This window comes from Rhea americana, unplaced genomic scaffold (assembly GCF_003343005.1).
Source record: "Rhea americana isolate MKP2758 unplaced genomic scaffold, rheAme1 scaffold_65, whole genome shotgun sequence".
NCBI classification, from domain to species: domain Eukaryota; kingdom Metazoa; phylum Chordata; class Aves; order Rheiformes; family Rheidae; genus Rhea; species Rhea americana.
This window is the reverse complement of record NW_028186812.1, coordinates 839,152-862,900: the sequence shown is the minus strand read 5'-3', so window position 1 is coordinate 862,900 and position 23,749 is coordinate 839,152. Positions and strand designations below refer to the sequence as shown.

Sequence of the window (23,749 nt, the reverse complement as noted above, 5' to 3'; positions counted from 1 at the left end):
TCAAGTCAGCTAGAAGAGCTTAGGCTTACTTCAGTGGCTTCTCAAATTAGAGCAGATAAACACTTGATAGCATATCATGTCCTCAGTGCTTCCTGTCCCCAAAGTTTGCAATTGTGCTGTTAGCACGATAGTTCATTAGACCTACTAAACACATCTAAGAACCAAATATATGGTATTTCTGTTAAGACATATGAGCAGTAAAGAACCCATCATAACTCTTGATAAATTGTTCAGTTTGGCCACTGTAACTCTTAAAAATATTCACATCATTTTAATATTGCATTTGTCTAATGCTGAAATACAACCACTGAACCTTAGCATTAAGGATTCAGAACTAAAGAGCTGTTTGAACCTTCTTTTCCCAATATATGCTTATAGACTGCTCTTTTGATACATTACACAGATCAAGCTCATCAAGTCTTCAACCTCTCTAGTATTTACTCAATCCTATTGTTTATTTACTAGAAACCAATCCTATTGTTTATATCCTAGAAGTCATATTAGCTGTATCACTATTATCCAGACTATAGTCATTCAACTCACAAGTGCACTCCACAGTCTCTCATGTACTACTTTACTTCTAGCTGTATTAAAAATACAATGCTTGCCTGTGTCACTCACCATGTACATGGTCATCTTAAAGACAATAATCTCAATTTGATCATTTTCAAACCTGAATAACAAATCTCTGCTTCTTTTTCATCAAAAACAAATACTTTCTGCACCCAGGGAATCCAGCTAGACAAGAATTTCCTACTTATGACATCAGTATCTACCGTTATGCCATTTTTGGTGGTCAGTTTGACTTTTGGAAATTCTGCTTTTTACAGCCCAGAGAACTTTAACAGGCAGGTCAACTAACTCATAGTTTTTGCCTACGGTAGGCCTTATTATTATGGATCTTGTAGTTCTGTGTTCAAAGGGATAAGAGCAGAGAAATTCCCATTCCGATTTCATTTCCCCACTTTCCCAACATGAAATTATCTAACCACTTTTTGTAGCGATCATGTAAGCTCCMAAGGCTTAAATTAACACAAAATAATTTAAAGCTATTGCAATGAAACAGAAAAAAAAAGTTAGAAGCCTCTTTCCATTAGGGTGAAAGAGGTAAGAAGGTCAAAACACACAAAACAAAAGTAAAAGTGCTCAGAACACAGAACTTCTTCAGTTAGAAAGCAAACTATAAACAAGTATTCTGTCCACAAAGCCAAAGTTTTGATCACAGGCAAAAGAAAATACAAAAGCCAAAATGCCTTGTCCCAYTAAAATGCAAACAAAGTAACCCATTTTGCATAATTCTGTTTTCGTTTCTTGTATTCCAATGCTTTACTTTGTAAATTCAAGTTTTGGGCATATAAATTTCAGTCTGGCTTTGGCACAAAAGTACTAGGATCCTTAAAGAACCCAATTAAAACATTTCCAGTTAAGAAAACCCCTGACCAATATTGAATAATTAGTCCTCCACTGCCAATGAAAAAATAATTTGTACTGGTTATTTGCTGAAATTGATGACTTGTGGTAACTCTACACAGCATAACTTATGTTGTGCCACAAGCCACACACTTCAGATGGCACCTTCTGAAAAGCCTATTCAATTTCTTCAGCAATGCCATGGTTTCAAAAAAAAAAAACATTGTTTGGAAGCTGCACAAATCTCTTTTCCACATTTAATTTGTAAGAGCTGATAAGAAGAGGTCACATTCACTTCAGTTATTGTAGCTTTTAAAAAAGGCAAAAAAGTTAGTCTTTTGGGGGAAAGAAAAAAGAAAAAACACTATATTCAGGAGGAGTGTTATCAGACAACAGCCAGAACTGTCCAGAGTCCAGTTACATGTACATTTGTTAGATTACAACAAAAAAATTGTTGTGTGAAGTTAACTCACAGGAAGTCTCACTCTCACTTGTAGCCCAAGAAATTCTAGTCAAACGCAAATAATTTCCTGAACAAAGCAGTCAAGCTTTCTTGCCTTTTAACACTGAAATTTCATGACACACAAGTAAAGTTTGAAGTTATTTCTCACATCACTAGAATGACTTTTTTTTAATATTACTAAAGGTAAAACAGCCATCATTTTGGCTCTTCATGCACCACTCTTTCTGAGCATAGTTATTTCTATGACTACATCAAAAACATCGAGGTGCTTCCAATTACACGAAGTCAACATATTTGAAATACAATAGAGCCAACCATAAATCATCCATTTCAAGAACTCCCCTTATCCCCCCATACTTAGAACAGCAAAAAAAATTCTAAAGGATCTATCATTTATGTGAAATTCTAGCAATATAAACCACATATCAAAAAGGTATGTGCAAACCCATATGACTGCATAATAACAGTGCTAAAAATCAACTAAAAAATTTTAGCTCATGACATGTGAATGAAAACAATAAAATGCTATTGAATTTCATTGCTATTACAATCGCTGTTCGAAAAAAAGTAACAAGAATTTATTTGCTACAGCTTTTCTCTCAGTGAAATCTACATAACTGAATACATGTATTTGATAAATGTTGATCACAACTACAAGAAAATTAAATCACTATTAAGTCTTACCTTATGTGCTGGCACTAGATTAACTAACACTGTATCCAAAAGTTCCTGTGACACAGTATCTCCCTCACAAATGATAGAGCTCATAAGATCAACCATGTGCATGTGTACTTTCTGATTATGACCATTGCTGAAATTAAAAACAAGAATTCTTAGTGTATTATTCATATAAAGTACAGCTTCCATTCAGAGTACTCTCCAAGATAATGCCAAACAACAAGGAGCATAATGACAAGTTTTCTTATAACTACTCAAATTTCTGGACTGCATATACTACTTTTCAAAGTATTCTTAAATTTCATTCCCTCTCCATTTACTATTATATGGAGAGGGAAAAATTACTGCATCTGCCCCAAGGAGAGTAAGATACAAGGATAAGACAGCATATTAGAACATCCTTCCCCTCTCCTGAGCAATGGCAAGGTCACATCTTGAGTGCTCTGTCTAGTCCTCTAGCACGAGACAGACACGGGCACACTGAAGCAARTCCAGCAAAGAGCCAGGAGGACAATTAAGGGACTTGGGCATGTCATGTGAGGAGAGGCTGAGAAGAGAAGGCTCAAAACAGAAGGGGAAGTTAAGGAAAAGATCTCATTGCAGTGTATAAGTACCTGAGGGGGGACAAGCTATCGAAAGAAGTCAGCAAATGGATGAGAGGCAACAGCTACAAATTCAATTACAGGAAATCACATTTCAACATAAGAAAAAAAACCTTCTTTACTGTAAAGATGATAAACACAGGAAGAGGTTTCCTAGAGAGGTTGCGGAGATCCTTGGTGATGCTCAAAACTTAACTGGACACAGTTCCTGGGCAACCTGCTCTGACTGACCCTGCTTTGAGCAAGGAGTCAGACCAGGGTATCTCCAGAGTTCCCTTCTGACCCCAACTATTCCGTGATTTGGAGAATTCCTGCTATAAAAGTATGAATGCCTTATGAACTGCATATCGTACCGCTCACTTTGTATTTCAACAATAAAGTAAAATAAATGCAGTTAAAAAAAATCAAAGTAAATTTCTTATAAAGATCACATTTTCCAGTTAATCTTGTCATAATATTTAATTAAAACAGACACAATTGATAGTCTGTTACATTTACACTGCTACCTTCAGTTAACTTGACTTACTAGAATATCTGAATTAAGCTCTTCTTGTTAGTGCTACAGTCACACAATAGATTGAACATGCAAGTTCAAAACATCTTATCTCAAGCATACAATAATGTATTATAATTAGAATGACAATACTTACTTTATTACTGAAAACAGTGTTCTGTACAACTGCGTAAAAATTTCATTGCTGTCCTCTAATTCAAAGCATATGTTGTACGACTTCACCCAAGCAATATTCTATGTTCGACAGAATGGGAGGGAGGGAAAGTAGTTAATACATAAATGTATGTAATTTTAAAACATAATTAACACTTATTATGAAACAGTAAGTTATAAAGCTCACCTCAAGTAAATAAAAATAGCGATTAAACTGGGGGCTTTTTGTATCTTCTAAACCTTTAAGTTGCCTTGTTATGAACATAAATATATCCTGAAAATGAAACAGTGGTAGTTATTTATTCAATCATAATAAAACTTTTACAATTATAACAATTAATATCTTTAACTGCTCATACTACTCAGCACAAGATAGTCATGTCAGAAACACTATTTCACTGTCCAAAACAACAAGATTTATAGAAGATCAGGAGGAATGTCAAGAAGTAACTTTAGAATGCTTCATCTTTTTTTAAAGGTTTAGGAAGCAATTCCACAGGAAAACACTTAACTTGACACACACAGTTGCACCTACCTGACATACTACATAAGCCACAATATTATTCAAGAGAACAATGAATTTTGCATTTTCACTTTATGCTGCAACAGGTTTGGACAGGAAACAAGAAGGGAAAAAAGTAGTAGCCAGCTGCAGCTTTCTTAAGTGTACCGTAATAGACTTATACAGTAATGTTTGTACATTGCTTAGTCATCACTCCAAATAATTGATTTTTCTACTGACTGGTCACATCTCTTGCAATTAAAAAAAAAAAAAACAAAACAGGCAAAACTAATAAACCAAAACTTCCCACACAGGCTTTATCAGCTTTCAGTATGAGAGGTCTTCTTTAGAGAATTGTTTCACATAATAATAAATTCAATCAAAAAGTAAGCAACAAATAAAGTCAATTATGAAGAGAATGGAAAATACAGAAAAGTATCTTTATAAAATCCTTTCTGCATTAAGATAATCAATGGTTGAAAATTCATAACTACTATATAAAAACAAAAGATTCAGAAGCACATTTCACCATTATTCAAGAATAGTCTTCACAGCCTCAACTGTCTCCACAGTATTCTACCTAACAATCTAGGTATAAAACAAATTCCTATCTTCAAATTCATTTAAGCTTCAATTTTATTTTTAAAGAATCCAAAGGTCTGATAGGATGGACTGACATTTCAATTAGGGGGGCAAAGAAAGCTTTTACAAATTCCAAAGGCATGAAGTTGCTGTACTAAATACGTGAAAGCCTTAGAATCAATCTTGAGAAAAGGATCCTTAGAAAAAAAGGAATTGCAATATAAAGATTTTAATATACATTTCACATTAACGTAAACTTTCTACACACATTTAAATTTGTGTAAGAGATAATATCTAGAAAAAAATTCTATAACAAAAATTTACAAAGGACCACTGTCATCATTGTCCTCCTCCTCATCCCACCCTGAGAAAGATGGGCTGGAAAAAAGGCGATGACAATACAGTCCCTTCTGTTCAAGGCTACAGCTGCAAAATCCAACTTTAATCAATAAGCTGAGCATTTACTGTGGTCTTACATAAAACTAACCACATCAAAATTAGGTATGACAATATCACCTCTTTAAAAAAAAAAAAAAAAAAAAAAAGAGCATGGCAAGGACATTGAACAAAGATGCAGCTAAATTAACATTTGACTTTCGATCCAAAGTATGCTTTCGAAGCGAAACTTCTGATCATCCCTATTTACTACTGTTTGGTCCACAATGGTAACCAGTCACAAAGCACATGAAGAGGGCTCTTATGCTGAAACCAAACCAGAAGATACAGTTCAAAGGACACGTCTAGTGGACTCCAGCCACAAAAGAGTACTCCAGCAACAGGACTAGACAAAATCTAGTCCAAAGAAGCCTCCCCCTGGCCCCATCCTCCCTTTAAATGTAGTGCCTGAACCAGTAACAGGCCAGTAATCTCCCTGAAATGAATTCCAGCACCTAAACAACTGGTAGGCCAGAAGGTACTGGGAAATTTAGGGGAAATACAAACTGAACTTCAATGATGGGAAGATTCAGTCAGTGCAAAAAATGGACTATGTTCATTTAACAGAGTATCTTTATTTTTTTATCCTGTTGTTCCATATGCAGAACTGAACATAATTCAAAGCCTGTACTGAGACCAAAATTAGTTTTCCTCACAGATTTTTATAAAGTATACATTACCGTACTGTATACGAATACAGACATTAACAAATAGCATGCATATACAAGGTAGCATTTGAACGCTTCACAAATAATGGCATCATCTAGTAAAACGACTTTAGGGAGAACATTGGCATCAAGACACAAATCCACAGAAAAACATTCAATTAACCACATATAAAAGCTTCAGTATGCAGAGCCATAGCTTTCACCATAAAACATATTCATATAGCTGAAATTCTACCACCACGCACCCCCTGAAACATCTCCATTCCAGCTAAGTTAGGCAGACTATACACAAGACAAAGCATTTTCCTGTGACACATAGCAGCGATTAGAATATCTTCCCCTCCCTCACAACAAAAAGTTACATGTTAAGCTTTTCTCAGACTGAGGACTGAAGCTAAAAGTTTCTATATCCCAAAAACCAGTCTTGTTCCAATTCTGCTTTTAGCCTATTTGTGGCATTTTCCTTCCCTGTTGTCAAAGCTCTTTCAAAATACAGTGAGGAATGTAAGATTTATACTGAGGATACACATAAAAGAAGCAACTCAAATTCTGATCCCTTGTCTTTACAACTCATGCACCATCCAAAGTGACATATAAAGCCCTAAATAGTCTCTGAAGCAAGGGCAAAAACCTCAAGACTGATGTTTTCCCTCTCAAAGAGCTATCCTCTTCAGCATTTTCCATCTCCAGCTTGGATACTTAAACAGGCAAGAGGAGACTCTTAAGGCTGCAGTAGGGGTACATAAATTAAATATTGGGTAAGAATAGTGCCAAAATACGAGCCAAGAGGAAAAACTCTTCCTCTTACCTCTTCTCATAAAGTGGAGGAACTCTTCAACATTTGTATCAGAGCTTGTCCTGCAACCACAAAAGCTAGGTTCAGCGGAAACTGGTTTGCAATAGTCTACCTCAGTACCTCTGGGCAAAAGTCTCTATTGTCTGTCCTTTCTTTATTTTTCAAAATGCATTTAGAGATCTGCACCAAGAGACTGAATTCTGAAATCTGTACAGATTACAGAACCAATTCTCACAGACAACATTGCCAGTCTGTTTACAGCTCTACCTATGTAGTTGTATACTTAAAATGTAAGTAAAATAGTGTAAAATTAGTAATGTAAACTCTCCAAGATTTTATATATATAAAACTTAAAATTTGTTAGCATTTCATAGCACAGATTTGGTAAGAATAAATAGTATCGCTTGCCAGGACAATTCAGACAAAAGAAAAAAAGAAAAAAATAAGACTAATGAGCAAAGAAAAATATATATTCAAAACTCAGGGAGAAACCATGAAGGCTCAAAAACAGACTTAAACATAACATGGTAGGGTTAAACTAAGACTTGTCTTAATTGTAAATAGTGTAATCAGTTACATGCAGTTGGAGAAGTGATAATTAAGAATTAAGAAAACAAAGCTAACAAATCCCTAGATCTCTCTCTAGTATGTCAGCTAAACAAAGCTGAAAGCACGTAGTACAGTCGAAACTGTATTGCTCATCTTACTTATAAAGCACTTTTTGTGCTACCACTAGATCAGAAATTAAGTGATTTCTTCCACCATAATAGATGCACCTTCCACCACAACCATCTTTTTCTCCTATTTGGCAAGAGACTCTTAAAACAGAGAGAGATGACAGTAAGAAGCACAAGTTCTTCAATGTTATTTTCCCCTGCAAGACTTCCTACAAGAGTCAGTCTAAGCCTAGATTCAGAAGTTGTTCAGTTAGGAACTGGGAAAAAAGTTAGTTTTCTATAAAAACTGTATAAAGAAAACAATGAAGCAATCTTTTTATTTATTTATTTATTTATTTATTGGTAACAAATGGGGCAAATTTGGAACTGCCTTTTTGAAGCTGGCATTTCCCAATCAACCATCTCCATCTAGTGGGATCAGAGATGCTTTAATTGCAAGTCTAATTTACATCTAAAGAAACTTTCACTAAAGAAATAAATTATTCTCTATACAAAAATCATTTTTCTTGCCTTCTGTAGAGCTTGTCTATAACAAACTACCAAAAGATGATTAGTGTGTAGCTGGAAACAAAGATATTTTGCTAAAAAATTAGCTATCTTGCAAAATTCTTGTAAAAGCTTGCCAGTATTGCTAATGTACTAGCTCATTATCTGTAAATTCCAATGATAGTTCAATAAAACAGATATTTTCAATGTAAATCCAAAATCCTGTACATTACTGGAAGACATACTAAATATCACTATATATCACATATCTGTCAAACATTTGTCCTGACAGAACAGTCCTATCCCACAATCAAGTGAAAGCCAGGAATCACTCAGGCTGAACAGAAATAACAAGAGAGAAAATAAATTTTAACAATTACATCAATCATTCATTTCAAAAAACTGTTGTGGAAAAACAGATTAATTCAATTTACCTTTAGTTTATCTGGTGAAGTGTACGGAGCTTCAGGGGCATAAATTCTGAAAATATCAGCAAGACAACATGCTACCAGCAAACGTACATCTTTATCAGGATGTTTGAGGAAAAAATCTGAAGCAAGATGTAAAGCAAGATTTAAATACAGCTCCTTTTCTTCTTCAGAGTCCTGGTCCATATCCATGAAAGTTTTCAAAAACATCTAAAAAAAAAAAAAAAAAAAAAAAAAAAAAAAAAAAAAAAAAAAAAAAACTCAGTATATAAAATGAAGCACTCAGTGAATGGGTCATCACTGAAAATTTTTTCCTGTGTTTGTGTAACATCTAATCAGAAGCATCCCGAGTTCTCCTTATGACTCTCTAAATATTATTAGCAATGTAGTAGTATTTGTTGGAATAAAAGTTGAAAAATTCATTTATTTTTAACAGGATGGGAAGGACCTAATCAAGTCCCTGTCGTTTGCCTCAGCATGCAGAGCCTTAGCAGCATTACCGAAAGCCTGGCAATAAAAGCTCACATACCTTTTAAGAGTCAGCCATATCATTAAGTTGGCCAGGAAATGAAGAACACAAAAGCATTTACTGTTACAAACATTCAGTGTCAAATGTTGAATACAGTACAGCCAATTTTATTCAAAATGTTCATTTCTCCCTGAGGTATTTAGAGTTATGAATTTTTCCTCTATTCTCTTCCAGTTTCTGAATTTTTCACTACTACATCTGAGGACAAGTTTCTCACCTGTACAGCCCACAAACAGAAGCAGACCACATGGAATTTCAACAGAAGCATATATATAGATAAGAAACTAGTACTGGCCAGCAGCATGAATGCTATCTGACAGGACTAAAATGCTAATTAGTATTAGGGTCCAGTGGATTGTGTTACACGAAAAAAACAAAAAACAAGAAAAAAAAATCCAGGCCACATGAAGTGTTTTACACTCTAAATAGACCATAAAGACACAGCAGGAAAAATTATAATTAGTAAGCACTAATTAGTGAGGATTCTTATACTTAATACTTGTTCTCCTCCAAAGGTTTTTTGTTTTGGTTTTGGTTTTTTTTTAACATCACAGCTAATTGTGCTTCTCTCCAATTTCTTATTTGAATCACAGAGATGCAGTTATTTTAAGAACAACTCTCATTCAAGTTAAAAAAAATAAAATAAAGATCAAATTATATAATCTTGAAAATTAAAATCAGAACTGCTATCTATTCTACCAATGCAGGAAGATATATTTTTCAAAAATAATGATGCCAGTGAAGTTGCTCAAGAAAAACTGAGGGCTGCAAAATAAATTATCTTGTTATAGTTTCATTGTTTTATTTTTAACATTTCAAAACCGATTATACATATCTGGTCAGATAACAACACATCCTATTTTTAAAATTTCCTGCATATTTAGGATCACAGTAGCTGCAAGATATTGGAAATATGTTAGTATCTTTTAGTAAACAGCAAAGAATAACTTATGCATAGATATAATTTCCATTGAGAGGAAAATAAAGTCCTCCCTAGTCAGACAGAGGATAATCTGCATTACCTTCCTCACATACTATCAAAGGAGTATGATATGGAAAATAATTCATTAACGTGGTAACATAAGTATTCAGGTGTCACAAGAATTCTTGCATAGAAAAACAAACTAATTCTTCTAGCATACTTTTCTAGCTTCTTGCAGATCAATAGGTTAGGGGATTCCTGAGCAAGGAATTCCACTCAGACCACCATGATCAACAGTCATGGAGCTTCTTCCAGCTTTGGCCAGCATTTTTTAATCTATTCAGTTCCTCCCGCTCCTACATCATCCTACAGCAATAAGCTTTGCTGTTTAATTTTATAGCTTATTGAAAAGTTCTTTATTAGACTGCAGGTCTAAAATTAACTTATTTCATTACATGATGCCTTGGGGCTTGTATATTAAGATAAACTATGGAAAAAAATACATCCCCCACCAGCATCCATCATTTCCAAACCCTTATCCCATTCTCTCCCTCTTCAGTGCTAGGCCGTACCTCTTAGCACCTTTCCTCTTTCCTTATTCTATTAAAACTCTGAGATGGTGTGGACCAGATATCCATACTGTTTGCAAGATAAGGTATGCTAATGTATAAATTCAACATGCATATTTTCCATTCTATTCTCAAAATTCCTGGTAATTTACATTTATATAAAATTAATGTCATTACTAAATCAACAACAAACTATTTACTTGTGAATTACAAATCAAAAAAAAAAAAAAAAAAAAAAAAGTGCTGCTTCCCTAATCCTTAAGTGATTTTGGCAGTCAGGAAAATGAGAGTGGTAATAGTTCACCTATCTTAAATTACTTCTTCTCAACATCTGCAGCTGTGTTTATACTGTGAGGCTATGCATTTGTAGTGTTTCCAGTAGCCTAGATCCTCCATAAAAGAAGCACCTGTGGAGCTAGGGTGTAAAGGAGCTCCCTGCCTGCACAATCATTTTTTCTTCTTAACATACAGCCAGAATAGCCAGCTGGACAAGAACTACAGGACATCCTGCAAAGTACACTTCTCCTGCAAGACAGATAAAGATGACAGAGGACACATGGGACTGYACATTCAAAGTCACAAATTAAATTGTAGGAGAAAAGTATCAGTAAGAATCTGTTTGTATATTAATGAACTGAAAAATATGCTAATGCTGACTGATTTCTGGAAGAAATAATCTCCTCTGTTAGGAGTCTCACATATAAAATGCCTTCCTCCATTCAACACAGTATACACTAAACCAAAAAAGTTCATCAACCAAGTTCCCAAAGCACAAAATGGGAGGAACAGCTTCCCTGTTTTAGGATGTGTTCCCCCCCCCCCCCCCCCCCCGCCACCTTCTTGAGCACACACAGTAGTTCCAAGTGATTTAAAGCTACTTCTTAAGACAATATAAACTCCAAATGAAGCTTTTCTAGCTGTTAGAACATTTAAGGTCCCTCTCCCACATCTGTTCCCTCATCTTTCGCAGTAGAAGCACAAGCCTCTATACAATACTAAAACAGGCCTGCCTTTTTATGAAAGTAGATGGGCAGATAAAGATATGTAGTCACTCAATTATCCACCAAAATCTCTCCGTCCTTCCTATAGTTAGGTCAAAAAAAAGGCCAAGACATTCGGGAGAGAAAAATATACAGTATAACCACAAAGACTTGGCTATATGATAGAGGTTAAAATAACCAAAATAAAGAGGATTTTATAAACAAACTTGTGAGGAGCATGAATGTGTAAAAAGAACATTTTCTGACACAGCCATGTTTTTTCCAAAACTAAGACTCTCTCCATTTCTCTCAGTACTTTCATCTCTAAAAGCACCAACTTTTATAGGAGCTGAAATAAATTTTAAAGAGTATTTATGGCAGAAGAGAATGCACAATAGCCAAAAATTCCTCCTTCTGAGTGTAACAAAGTTCCTCTGTTGAAAAGCCAAAAGAAAAGAAAAATCCTTTTGGACATGAAATACAGTAATAGGATCATTGAATGTTGTGCATAAAATTTCAGTCCGCAATCAGCGAACCACCACTTTTTTTGTATCTGCTTACTAACCTTCAATCTTCTCACCATCTCCTCTTTAGATATTTTATCAGAGATTTCTTTGACTCCTGGAGGATACGTGATTTTTCCATCATTGGCTCTTGTCTTCGAATGAGCCATGATTTCACAATTTTAAATCTGTGGGGGAAAAAAAATTTACAAATCAATGTTGTTTTGCCAGCTTGTGCTCACCTTATCTATCCTACTTTTTCAAGCAGTTAGACGAATCTGAAGGGTCCAAATGTGACCAAGAAATTATATAGACAAAACTCACACAAACAAAGGAAAAAAATGGACAAAAGATTTTGTTTGACAGTTTTCAGTTATCAGTGTTGTGGCAGACAGCAATGATTTTGACGTTCAGATAGACTGTCCTGCATTACAATTATACTTTCAAGAAGTACAAAATGGAAAAGCCAAAACCCCTAGATCACTGAATGTATTTGATCATCACTCTTAGAGATGCAACTAAATCTTGTATCTTATTTTACGAACCATTACCATCACTTGGTAATAATAAATCCTAGGCAGTTTGGACTTTTAGATTTTTCAGACCAGACACTTAAGAGAACCACTTTCCAGACAATTAAATGGAACAAAATTTCCCAGAAAGGCTAAGTAGCTTTAATTTAGTGCAGTGCTTTTCAAAAATGTTACATACACTAGTTTTAAAGATACATATTATTGGCAAATTAACTTTTTTATCTCACTTAAGCTGACAATAACTCAGATGAGCAGTAGATAGAGTATGCTGTAAGGATAGGAACACAGTAGACCAACTGGAAGTCTTTCCTCTCTGCCATAAACCCAAATATTTTAAACAAAAGGCTGCAGACAAGCAACAGTATCTTCTTCCTATGTTCCAAATACAAAAACCACCAAACTATCCAGTTTCTCTATCCAGATTCTCAGCCTCTTTAAGCTGATGGAGGTACAAGATACAATCTAATCCATCTTAAGCCATGCGAAGTTCCACTGCTGCATAGCATGATGCTGTGTGTTGTTTTTCTACTTACACAAAGGAAAGYGTTACTTAAATAAAAACAATTTTCACAAGACAGGCAACAGTGAATAGAAGTAAATGACATGTACTGGGATAATTAGGATTTTAGAAAAAGACTATTCAAGTGCAATTACAATTCAGGAATTTACTAAAAATACAAAGGAAATAAGATTTCACCATCATCACTCAAATATTTTTGGAAGTTTGAAATATCCTCCCTGTCTCCATCTTCCTGGACTGTAAATTCTGAGAAAGGAATTTCCTCCCAACTGAGCTCCTATACAAGGAGAACCTACATAAGAATCAGAACATCTCAGCACTATAACAGAAAGAGTCAACAAGAATCAACAAAGAAAGATGGGACAGAAACATGTTCTGTAACAGGATGGAATAACCTGCCATAATTGAGACTTACTGGCCTAAAGTAAGGTCATTCTACACAGAGAGAAAATTGGAATGGGAAACATACCCCCTCTAAAAAAAATACCCCAATGTATTTTATATGTATCAGTCCACATTTCATGATAGTGTAGAAATTACAGATTTTGCATAAACATTCCTAGCCTTCTGCAAAATAAAAGTTAACATGGATGTTTACATAATCTTTGTAAAGAATACATAGAGCACAAAATATCTTTATTTTAGGAAATGAGGGGAAATGAGGAAAAAAAAACATAATCAGACATGAGTTCACCAGAAAGCTAACAGCTTTAAGAAAATACTCGTGAAACTAGTTCTGAAAAAAGCAAGTCTAAATTAAATAATCATTATCCACTTTTCTTAATTGCAAAAGGCCATTTAAGAATAAAAATAAAAAGTTAACAMGCCAGATTTCTTCACGAATTGTCAGCTCAAACACCAGGGTACATTTGGCCATTACTATCAGAAATAAAGACAAGCTGGTTTTCCTTTTTTTCTTTTTCCTTTTCCTTCTTTTTTTTCCTTTTTTTTTAATATAAGCTGTTTTTTAAGCACTGTTTATCGTGAAATTTTTTTCGATCATTCACTTGCACATCCCTCGAAGAAGCTATTCTGCTCACTTTAGATATCTTTCTTCTATTATTTTTGAGACATACGATGTCACCTCACTATTATATGCACTAAACCACTAGATGTGCACAATATGCAATACAATTCAATAGCTACACAAAAGCCAACTAACTCTATGATTCTGTCATGTCCTCTGTATCTGCATAGAGGTGACATTTGAACTGAGCACTACCTAGTTGTAATTAAAGTAAAAACAGATAATGAGAAAGTGAGGTGAGGAACAAAACATATTAAAGCAACTACTTCTAATACTCCCAGGAAAACATGACATCACTTTTATTCCCTTTATTTTTCCTGACACACTGTTGTGACAGTAAGTACAGCAGTCCCCAAAAACGCTCAGAAAACATAGCTAAGTTCACTTTTGTTGCTGGTTGATGCAGACCTCCCTTTATGGCTTGCAGCTGGGATAAAGTTATATATCACAGCTTACGTCATTTCAACAGCTCACCACAGCAAAAGGAGTCTCGCTCCTCTTACCTTGAGGATACACCAGAGCATCTAGTGCTTTGCTGGACCAAACTCATCAACTCAGAAAAACAAGCTCATCTGGTCTTGAAAAGCGCGTAAGCATTAAAGTTACTTAAAGGGAAGGAATTGGGACTAAGGAAACTGGAGAGCAAAAAATCTCCCTTTCAGCTGCAGAGAGCTGTCAGATCAGATCAACTGGAGTGGATTTCAGCTCAGAACATAGTCACACTTGGAGTATGTTATGAAATAATTTGAAGGATGGCACTTGTACATAATGGTCAAGTTGAGGTGTCCAGCTGACATGTCCAACTTGCATGCAACCAAGTTTCTAATAAGCTTCAGCAGCATCAAAGGTTCTGGGTTTAAATTTAATGTTCTATATGATCTGGAGAGGAACTACCAGAAATAATTTTTCTCTCCATGAAACACAAGATTGTTGTTATAATTAGAAATGATCAAAACAAATCTTCATTTTTAGTCAGCAGATTTTTTGATTGACATGTGCTGTCCATCAAATTGACCCAACTTAACAAATTCAGAATCTGCTCCTACAGAATCCAGACTACCACAAAACAGTAAAGCCTCCTGGAACAATGCAATGTCAGTAGGTGTGGGATTGCATTTCCCTTGCAGCTTTGAGATCTGGGAAATTCATTAAAGAGTTGGGTTCTTGCTGGGAATACACTTTTGTAGGTATTAGTTAAGTGTCAAATTTCATTTAAACTTTATTTTGCAACTAAAGCAAATTTAAAGCCTGACAACTCTATAGTTGTGTTAGGTATACTACACAACATTCCTCTCAAAGGTACAGAAATCATTAAATAGGAGATCATTTTCTATGAACTTAATATTTCACAGTGAGCCTCTTAAAATTATTTTTATCTTAAAGTTTTTAGGTGTATTCTTTGCCCCTAATGATCAAAGTAATAGAATAATAAAACTTTTAAATATTCCACATAAAAAGATGATATCTGCAAATTTAAGTTAGGGTTAATGTTAGGTTTAACTGAAGAAATTTCATTTAAAAGAAATAGTGAAAAATAAAAATTAGCATTCAACATGAGAAAATTAATTGTTGAAATAAAATTTGTGTAATGGGATAATTTAAATATTATTTAAGTAAAAATAAATTAGCTTATTAAACTCCACTGCTAGAAATTTCTGTTCTTCTAGACTGCCAATATACCTACCTCTGAAAAAATAATCTGTCTTGAATATTTAAGAGTTTAGGACTACTTTTGTTGTTTTTAACTTGATTCTATCAGAATGGAAGTTTCAGTGATTTCACACAGAGCTACACAAGTGGTTTTAGTTAACTTTTGGCAGGGAAGACAGTGACACAGCTAAGAACAGCAACCTCAAGCTCTGCTGCATCTAGAACATGTTTAACCATGAAAATCTGTAAGTCAGTGTGAAAAGATATGAAACTGAATCAGTGAGTATGTTTAAGATTTGTTTTTAAAGATACACTGTGTCTTCTTTTGGAATATACTGGAAGATGACAGATATTTTGAAAAAAGGCAATTCTTTGAAAGCTTCTCTGAGATTCAACACAACCAAGCCAGATGACAGATTTCTATAACTGAAGCTTTAGAAAAAAAGCTATAGTCAATATTGTCAGAAATCCAATGTTATTCCATATACACAATCAGAAGGCAAACAAAAAGGGAAACAGAGAGCTCATATAGGTTTTTTTTTTTTTTTTAAGGGGGAAAAAAAGAAATTTGGGACAGATGCTTAGCACAAGCCAGAATGTAAGCTTATCCTAACTAATTATTAATATATGCATCGTTTCTGCTGTTCTGAGAACACAAAAAACAGGTAAGTATAACAAGAAACTTCAACAACATCAACAACAATAAAAAAAAAAAGTAAAATTTAAAAAGCTAACCCTAATACATAGGAAGAAAAAACAATTCAAACGGGCTTTGAATATGTTGAAGATCATAAGCTGAGCCAAGTCTTAAAAATACTATCCCCCAGTGAAAATAAAACACCCGATCTGAACAAATCTCATTTAAAATATGAGTTTCTCTCCTTTTACAGGAAACAATGAAGGCAGAAGGTCCATTAGGATTTTAGTTATATATGCGCTGCTTCTTTCAACCCAGATGCAGGAGAAACACCTCTGCAACTATTACTTGAAAGACACGGGGAACCAAGAGCAAGCCTGAAAAAGTACGTAGGAAAGCTGATATAAGTAAAAAGGTTGACATGCTAAAATAAATATTTTTAATATATATAATATATACACACACACGTGCACACACGTGGTACAGGGAGAGTGGGAGAAACAAGTACAAGAAAAGAAACAGGGAAAAGAATGAAACAAAATACATACTATTTGTACAACTGTAACAAGAAAATAAATGCATGAAAGAAGTAATAAAAATGAAAGTTGCATTTACTGGTAATTAAAACTGGATGGATTCAAGTCATTTAGCTCCTATGTTAAAGCAGTAAAACTGAAAGATCACATTTAATGCAGTATTATGGTTGTCAAGCGGAGCATGGACAGGGAATAACTCAATACTGTTAGAATTCTTAATAGATGCTATTGCCAAAGTTTGGTCAAATTCAAATAAAATGCAAATGAGTAGTTCTGTATATACTTGGCAGAACTCAATAGTTACCCAGTTCCACTTGTGGGCCATTATACTAAATGCCAAAAGATTCAATATCCAGTTTGTTTCTGTACAGTACATAACTCTTTATGAATAGCCTAACTACACATATTCTGCTTGCAAAACAGTATAAAGCAGATTACGCATGTGCAAATAAAAGATGGATTATGGTCTTGCATGTTAAATACACATGCAATATACTTAACAGTTCAATAAATATCATTACAGGATGTTAAGTCAATGATCTAAAAGGAGGACTTAAACCACATTCCATTAAATTGCATTTTGTTTGGATGACAGTTCACATGGCCTATGGAGATTTAATTAACTGTGCAAATCATTAAAATAAACTATGCCTTAACATACGCGCAGTCATTTATCTAAAATACTCTTTCAGAGATCCACATATGCATTTAAATCTTAATCTTTCAGATACTTTATCTTTTCCAAGAGATGAAGGAAGCGCTAGCAAATCAGTTCTTAAATGCCTTGCTAATCTGTCTGCTGTCCTACTGTTGCCTCCTCTTTAGAACCCAAAATAAAGGCATAAAAGCTCAGAGAGGCAGATCAACTTTACAAACATAACCATTTTTGATTTTCAGAACTTCTACTGAATCATACATAATTTTATATATATAGTTATATCTGGACAATAGTATTTTGAAATTACAAGATTAAAGAAAGATTCCATAAATTTGACTTATACAAATATTTCCATGTATTTGCAACAAATTTTACAATGAGTGGCTGAGAATAACACTCCCTTTATATTCATATAGCTATTATAAACTTCAGTGAATTTAACAAATTGCTGACATGGAAAAAGCTATAAATTCTAGAGATTCAAATATGTTTTCACAGGGCACGTTATTCCTACAAGAAGGAAGGGTAGCCAAAAGAGAGGATTTACAAACATTCGGAAACTTTCTCTCCACAGTCAAACAGCATAACCAATGGCCTCTCACTCTCATAGCCACTCTATCAAGGGTGTAAGAACAGTTTAGAAAAAAAAAGTTCCAAGAACATTTTCCTTAAGTTGTTTCAAGTAATACTGGGGAAAGAAAGTCATTTTTTTTCCAGCTCCTAAATGGTAACACAGAGTCCATTCTAAAGCTTTTTTTTCCCCCCATTAACATTTGTTCATCACTTCCTAGTATTACTTGCATCAAGTTTTTCCATTTTTGTACCCTCAACATCCCCATATGAATGAATAAGTATAAATAATGAGGGCACTGAATAAAATTTTTCACTAAGTTTGTCACTAAGGTTTTTTTTCCCCAGTAACATAGTACACATTAAGAAATTAGTCAAGCTACAATCTGTACAGAAGCTACTACAAAGTATTTTGAAGAGATTATTGGCCAATTGCAGAAATGGAAGAGGCAGACATCTTTCTTCTTGTGCAAGATTATTAATAAAAAAAAATATTCTTACAATTTGTCATTCATGATTTTTTTTTAAACATTCTGTTAAATTCTTGCTAGGTTTCACTGATTGACACCACTGTTCAAGGTCCGATCTGACTTAGGTGTTGAATGCTTTCATTATGCTGGTGCCTATCAAATCTATTTCCATAATAAATCTACTGCTAAGGAGTTACAACTTGGCTAGCCACTCCAAGCTAAAACTTGGCAGGCAATTTTATGCTGTTGAGTAAAAGTCAAAACTTTAGAGTGTTGAACCAAGTGTGCTCATGTAAATTTGAGTCATGTTTCATAGTGATTCAGAGATAATGTCTACAAGAATACTTTCCATTCTCTTTTAAAAATATGTCATACTGTTTACTTAACCATCATTAAATCAAGATACTAGTATATCATTCATGCTATGAAGAAAATATTAGCTTTTTATTTCTACAAGGCAGCATTTTTTTAATTAGAGAGAATCAAAGAATTTATGAAAACTGCTAGCAGCTCAGTTAAAGGTATTCTGAAATGAAGAACCACACTGCACAGGCAAAAGTAACATTCTCAACTAGGGAAGTGATAATGAAAGGTACTGGTTTCACTACAGAAGTCTCACCAGTCTCACCAGGCAATCCTTTGGAAGTCAACATATCAAGTAACAAGGCTTACTTTAATTTAAATTATGTAACACTTCATATTTTTCAACCTTGTATTAGAAAAGATGGCAAAGAGCATTAAGTTTTTTAACATATTAACGCTTTGTAGAAAATAAGAAGGCACATAGGAAATAATTGAGAAAAAGGAGATATTTCTACAATGTATGAAGGATTCAGGAAGAGAACTGACATGCAAAAATAAGCAGCAAAGCACTAAGGTAAGCCATTGGTACCAAGGTCACCATATGCACATGAAAAAAAAAAAAAACAGCAAACAACTTACGGTGAATATAGTACTGTCCCTTCTAATTAATTAGGAAACAATCACAGGCAAATCCCCATTTCTGCAAATATTAAGGTTTTCTGAAATTCAGCATTAGAAAGCCTCCCAAAGATTAAGCAAGTATATGGTATTCAGTGCTCTTATCTCAGCATATAGCTCTCTCCAGTGGCATTGTAGACACTTGCAGCTTCCACAAGATGCAAAAAATGACCTTTCTTAAAAATTTCCACTATTTTTAGATACGTAATTAAAAGCAAAAATGACAAGAATAAAACTTCCCTTTTTCTGCCATTTAGGAGCAAGTACTGTCACTAAAATACAAGCAGTTTAGAAAACGGATAAGAAACTACAGAACACAATCCACTACTGAACCAGCCAAGAAGTTAATGGATAACACTATCTGTATCTGTAACTGTGGATCTCAATTTGCACATTGCTACCAAGATGAAGTGCATCAATTGCAGGTACCATGGACAAAGTATCTTATTTCTGTGCACAGCTGAAGGAAAAAAAATGCCAAGGAGACTAATTAGAAGATCAGAGCAAAAGATTCTGACAGAGAAAAAGAAAAAAAAATGAACAAAGGAATGCTGATAAAGACTTTTAATGTTCAATTATTTGTCCTAGAAAGTGGAAAAGATTGTAGGCTCATAAAATATGGTATTTGTAAAACAAACATCCACAATATAACTTTTCCCAAATATTTAGCTATCTCATTGCTTTTTAGGTGGTCTTATCATTATTCAAACATACAATGTAAAAGCATAAAGAGACAAGTCTGTAACAGGCAGAATCTATTATCAGTTCTCAGAATGCTTAATATTGAATGCAAAGTACATGACAACATTACAAAGAAACACTGCAATGGCAAAAAAAATGGAAATAACACAAAAAAGTACAATGAGCAGTTCAAATTGGCTTGGACTTGAATTTGGCTGGACAGGAGCATGGCAGTTTTCACATAATAAACTTACTAAATATTTACAGTACTGTACTACATAATTTGTTTTACTGTACAAAAATACATCTTCATAAAGGAATCAAAAAGGAATGCATAAACGAAGCTGTAAATAGGCAAGATATCACTATACTCATAAAACCAGAAATGCAGTTCTTGCTTAAACCAGTTCAGACAGAGGATTTTGTGAAAAGAAAACTTTTTTTGGAAGGGGGCAGGAGGGATTAGGGAGAAGTTTAAGTCAGAGAGAAAGTCATTACATTTTTTACATCAACCCTTTCACCTTAACATTCAAATGATGAAACTTTCTCACATACTAAAGGTCACTAGCAAAACACTACGAAGTTTTAACTTCGTTAGAAAAGCTGGAAACACTTCCTGTTAAGATTTCTCGATTATGTCCATTAAGAAAAAGTATATTTTTTCAATTATTTCAGCTTTGAAAAACTTGAAATACTTAAGACTGATAAAACACATATAACGGGTGTTTAATAGCTCAATCACTTAAGATAATGAATCCAAGACAAAATAAACTCAACATAGCACAAATTGACAGAGCTATCTTTTAAAAGGCTAGGTTCCCTACCCTCTAGGGTACAAAAGAGAATTTAAGCCAGCAGTACTCTACCACAAATATATTCTATCCTCCATGAAAATTTGCCCAAAGCCTCCGAAAAGCCACAAGATACTCTCTACAGACTCTTAATTTTAATAGTGCAATCTACAAAAATTCCATCTCTATTGATTATATTCATGCTTGTGCAGCCTAAACTTAATTCAAATCATGCTGAAGTATAAGTGAGAACCCAGTCATAAAAACAAATTGGTGTTTACACTAAGGCATGGTCTAAGCAAGACTAAAAATGAAACTGTATATATTGATCCCATGCAAAAGATCAGAATTCTCCCATCTTTCTTGCTAACGTTATGGCAGTAATAAGAAAAACATTAACTTAGTTGCTCAAACAGAAGGCTCAAACTAATGGCTACTAAACTGAAATACCAATGTTCACATGAAGTCATACTTTTTGGAGATAATACTGACCAGACTGAAGAATAAAACACAGTAATTTAAATACTACAAAGCGAGAGCTAGGAGAACTATGTAAGACTACAAAGCTTACAGAATTCCATTATGTCTACCACTGGTAAATGAAGATGGCTCATTTCACACATGGGCTTATCTTGACATATGTGCTTTCCTTGAGGATTTATTCTCACTGCTGTACAGGCAATCTGTCAAACATTCATCCAAATATCAAGCTCTTAGATGCAAGGAATGCTGCAAAGATTGATTCAGGACAGGAACAATTATTATTTCAGAGGTAGCTGAGAGCAACATTTGAAATAGCTTCTACGTGACCAAGATAGAAAAACTGTGTGGAAATCAAAGTTATTAGGCAATTATTTTGCCTCTCCCCCCGCCCTCCAAAAAAAAAAGAGCCAATTGGGAGAAATTCAGTCAATATATTAATTTTGTAATTCATCTGGATTCTTTAGGGGATACTTTTGAAATACAGTACCCTGACCTTCCAGCCCTGGTGAGAAACCTGACATATTGGTGCGCCGAACACATTTGGCAAGGGATATCCACGCAATCTTGCTTACGCCTCCAGAAAAACAGACAATATAACTTAGTGGAATTCTCACTATCAGTTGAGATCATAAATGTAAGTATTCTGAATGCCTTTAGCATTTCCCAGCTAATGAACCAACAGCACATGGATCAGCCCCAGGACAATTCTGCTTCCATTTCACAACATGGAACAGTCACACCAATATTCCAAAAAGATAGTAAAAGTTCACTACATCCTCCCTGTGCTTTTGAATGCTACAATATTCAGGTGAGGTAGTACAGTCTGTCCCTATGAACTTCCTGGAAAACTGTTCTCAGAGGAAAACAGTACAAAATACTTCTGCTCTTCTGTCAGGCAAAGCACATACACACATTAGGAAGACCAAAACTATCCTCTATATCACACTTACCCAGGATATAGATTATTCCCTAGCAAATATACACATGATGAAACTGAAACTTGGCAAACAGCATCACAGAAGTATGTAACCCTTTAAGACATGGTTTTGTCAACATTTAGATACCATGAACGTTTATGTATAATAGAGAAATATCAATATTGCTTGAGTAAATTCTCTATTTTAAAAGGGGATAAACTGAAAATAAAAGAAGTGATTTGATTTGAAGACCAAAATAAATTCAACATAAGTGCAAGGAAAGGCTTCATACTAAACTGAATGAACAATCGCTTAGTAAGAGATATGATCAAAGCCCTCAAGGAATAGGAGTTACACCATGGAGACCAGGAAATACAGAACTAAAGTCAGAATTGGAATGAAACTGAGCTAGTCAATGTAAATAGAAGAGAATATTTTCTAAAGATAAAAAAGGGGAAATGGCAATATTGCATAAATTAATGCATAAACTACATGTATCCATAGATATGCATATGTTTAGAAGGATATCATATTGCTCTAGGATAATTTCTATTTGATCAGTCTACGATGAAACAAATTGTTTTCCTTTCTCTGAAAATCATGTATTATCTGAGCTCTAAATTGGAAAGCATAGTTAATACACAGATGGATTACATCATCTTTCAAGAAAACATTAAGACAAGACTAAAAAAACCTGAAACACTATTAAGTAGTATGGTCAAAGCGAGAATTACCACTATCAGCTCAAAAAAGAAAAGTAAAACAACCTGAGGATGAGGAAGGCTCATGTACTGATGATCATAGCTGAGAGTATACACTACTGCTATGCAAACACAGTTCCGGACAAGGTACTCCCAAAAACACCAATCTCTCTCTTTATATAAATTTCTAACACTGATATTTAGGCACTCTGGCAAAAACTTGCTTGGAATACTAGGTATTGTTGTTGCACTATGTACAATTGTCAGCACCTATAGTCAAGATAATTAATTCAAAGCAGAAAAGATAAAGTCTATGACATCAGAACAACCTACCTACAGAGGAGACAAGAAGAGATGGTCAGAAGGATAAGCCTGAGAAGAGGCAGAATACACTGTAGATGTCAGAAAAACTGAAAGATCTTTCCAAGTTAAAGAAGAACAATAGCTCAAAAATAAATAGGAACATTCTAGTCAATGAAAACTAGATTATATTTAAAACTAGAAGTTTTATCAGTGTTTTCAATGTTATAAAGYTTTTCTGAATAATTTTCTTATTAGTAATTGAAGCAAAACACCCAAATAGGTGAGAATGATTTTTTTTTCCTTCCTCCAGCAGTTGGAAATGAAGCAGAGGGAGGGAATTATTATCTTCCTTTACAATAACTGTATTTTCAAAACAGCGTAATAATTCTAAAAT

At 34.3% G+C, this 23,749-nt stretch overlaps 1 protein-coding gene across 6 annotated transcripts in view; it reads right to left on the bottom strand.

The window, feature by feature from the left end:
* PDS5B (PDS5 cohesin associated factor B) overlaps positions 1–23,749 on the bottom strand; it is a 109,568-nt gene that overhangs the window by 76,020 nt on the left and 9,799 nt on the right. For 5 of the 6 annotated variants that reach the window (XM_085320716.1, XM_085320712.1, XM_085320718.1 and 2 more), the window contains exons 2-6: positions 11,960–12,085; positions 8,401–8,604; positions 4,008–4,094; positions 3,804–3,901; positions 2,558–2,684 (exon numbers count right to left, since the gene is read on the bottom strand). In XM_085320716.1, the coding sequence (XP_085176842.1) occupies positions 2,558–2,684; positions 3,804–3,901; positions 4,008–4,094; positions 8,401–8,604; positions 11,960–12,067 (624 nt within the window). In that variant the 5' untranslated portion in view covers positions 12,068–12,085. Of the gene's footprint in view, positions 1–2,557; positions 2,685–3,803; positions 3,902–4,007; positions 4,095–6,815; positions 6,866–8,400; positions 8,605–11,959; positions 12,086–23,749 lie in introns of those variants that run through there. The other variant, XM_085320719.1, reaches the window with a different exon arrangement.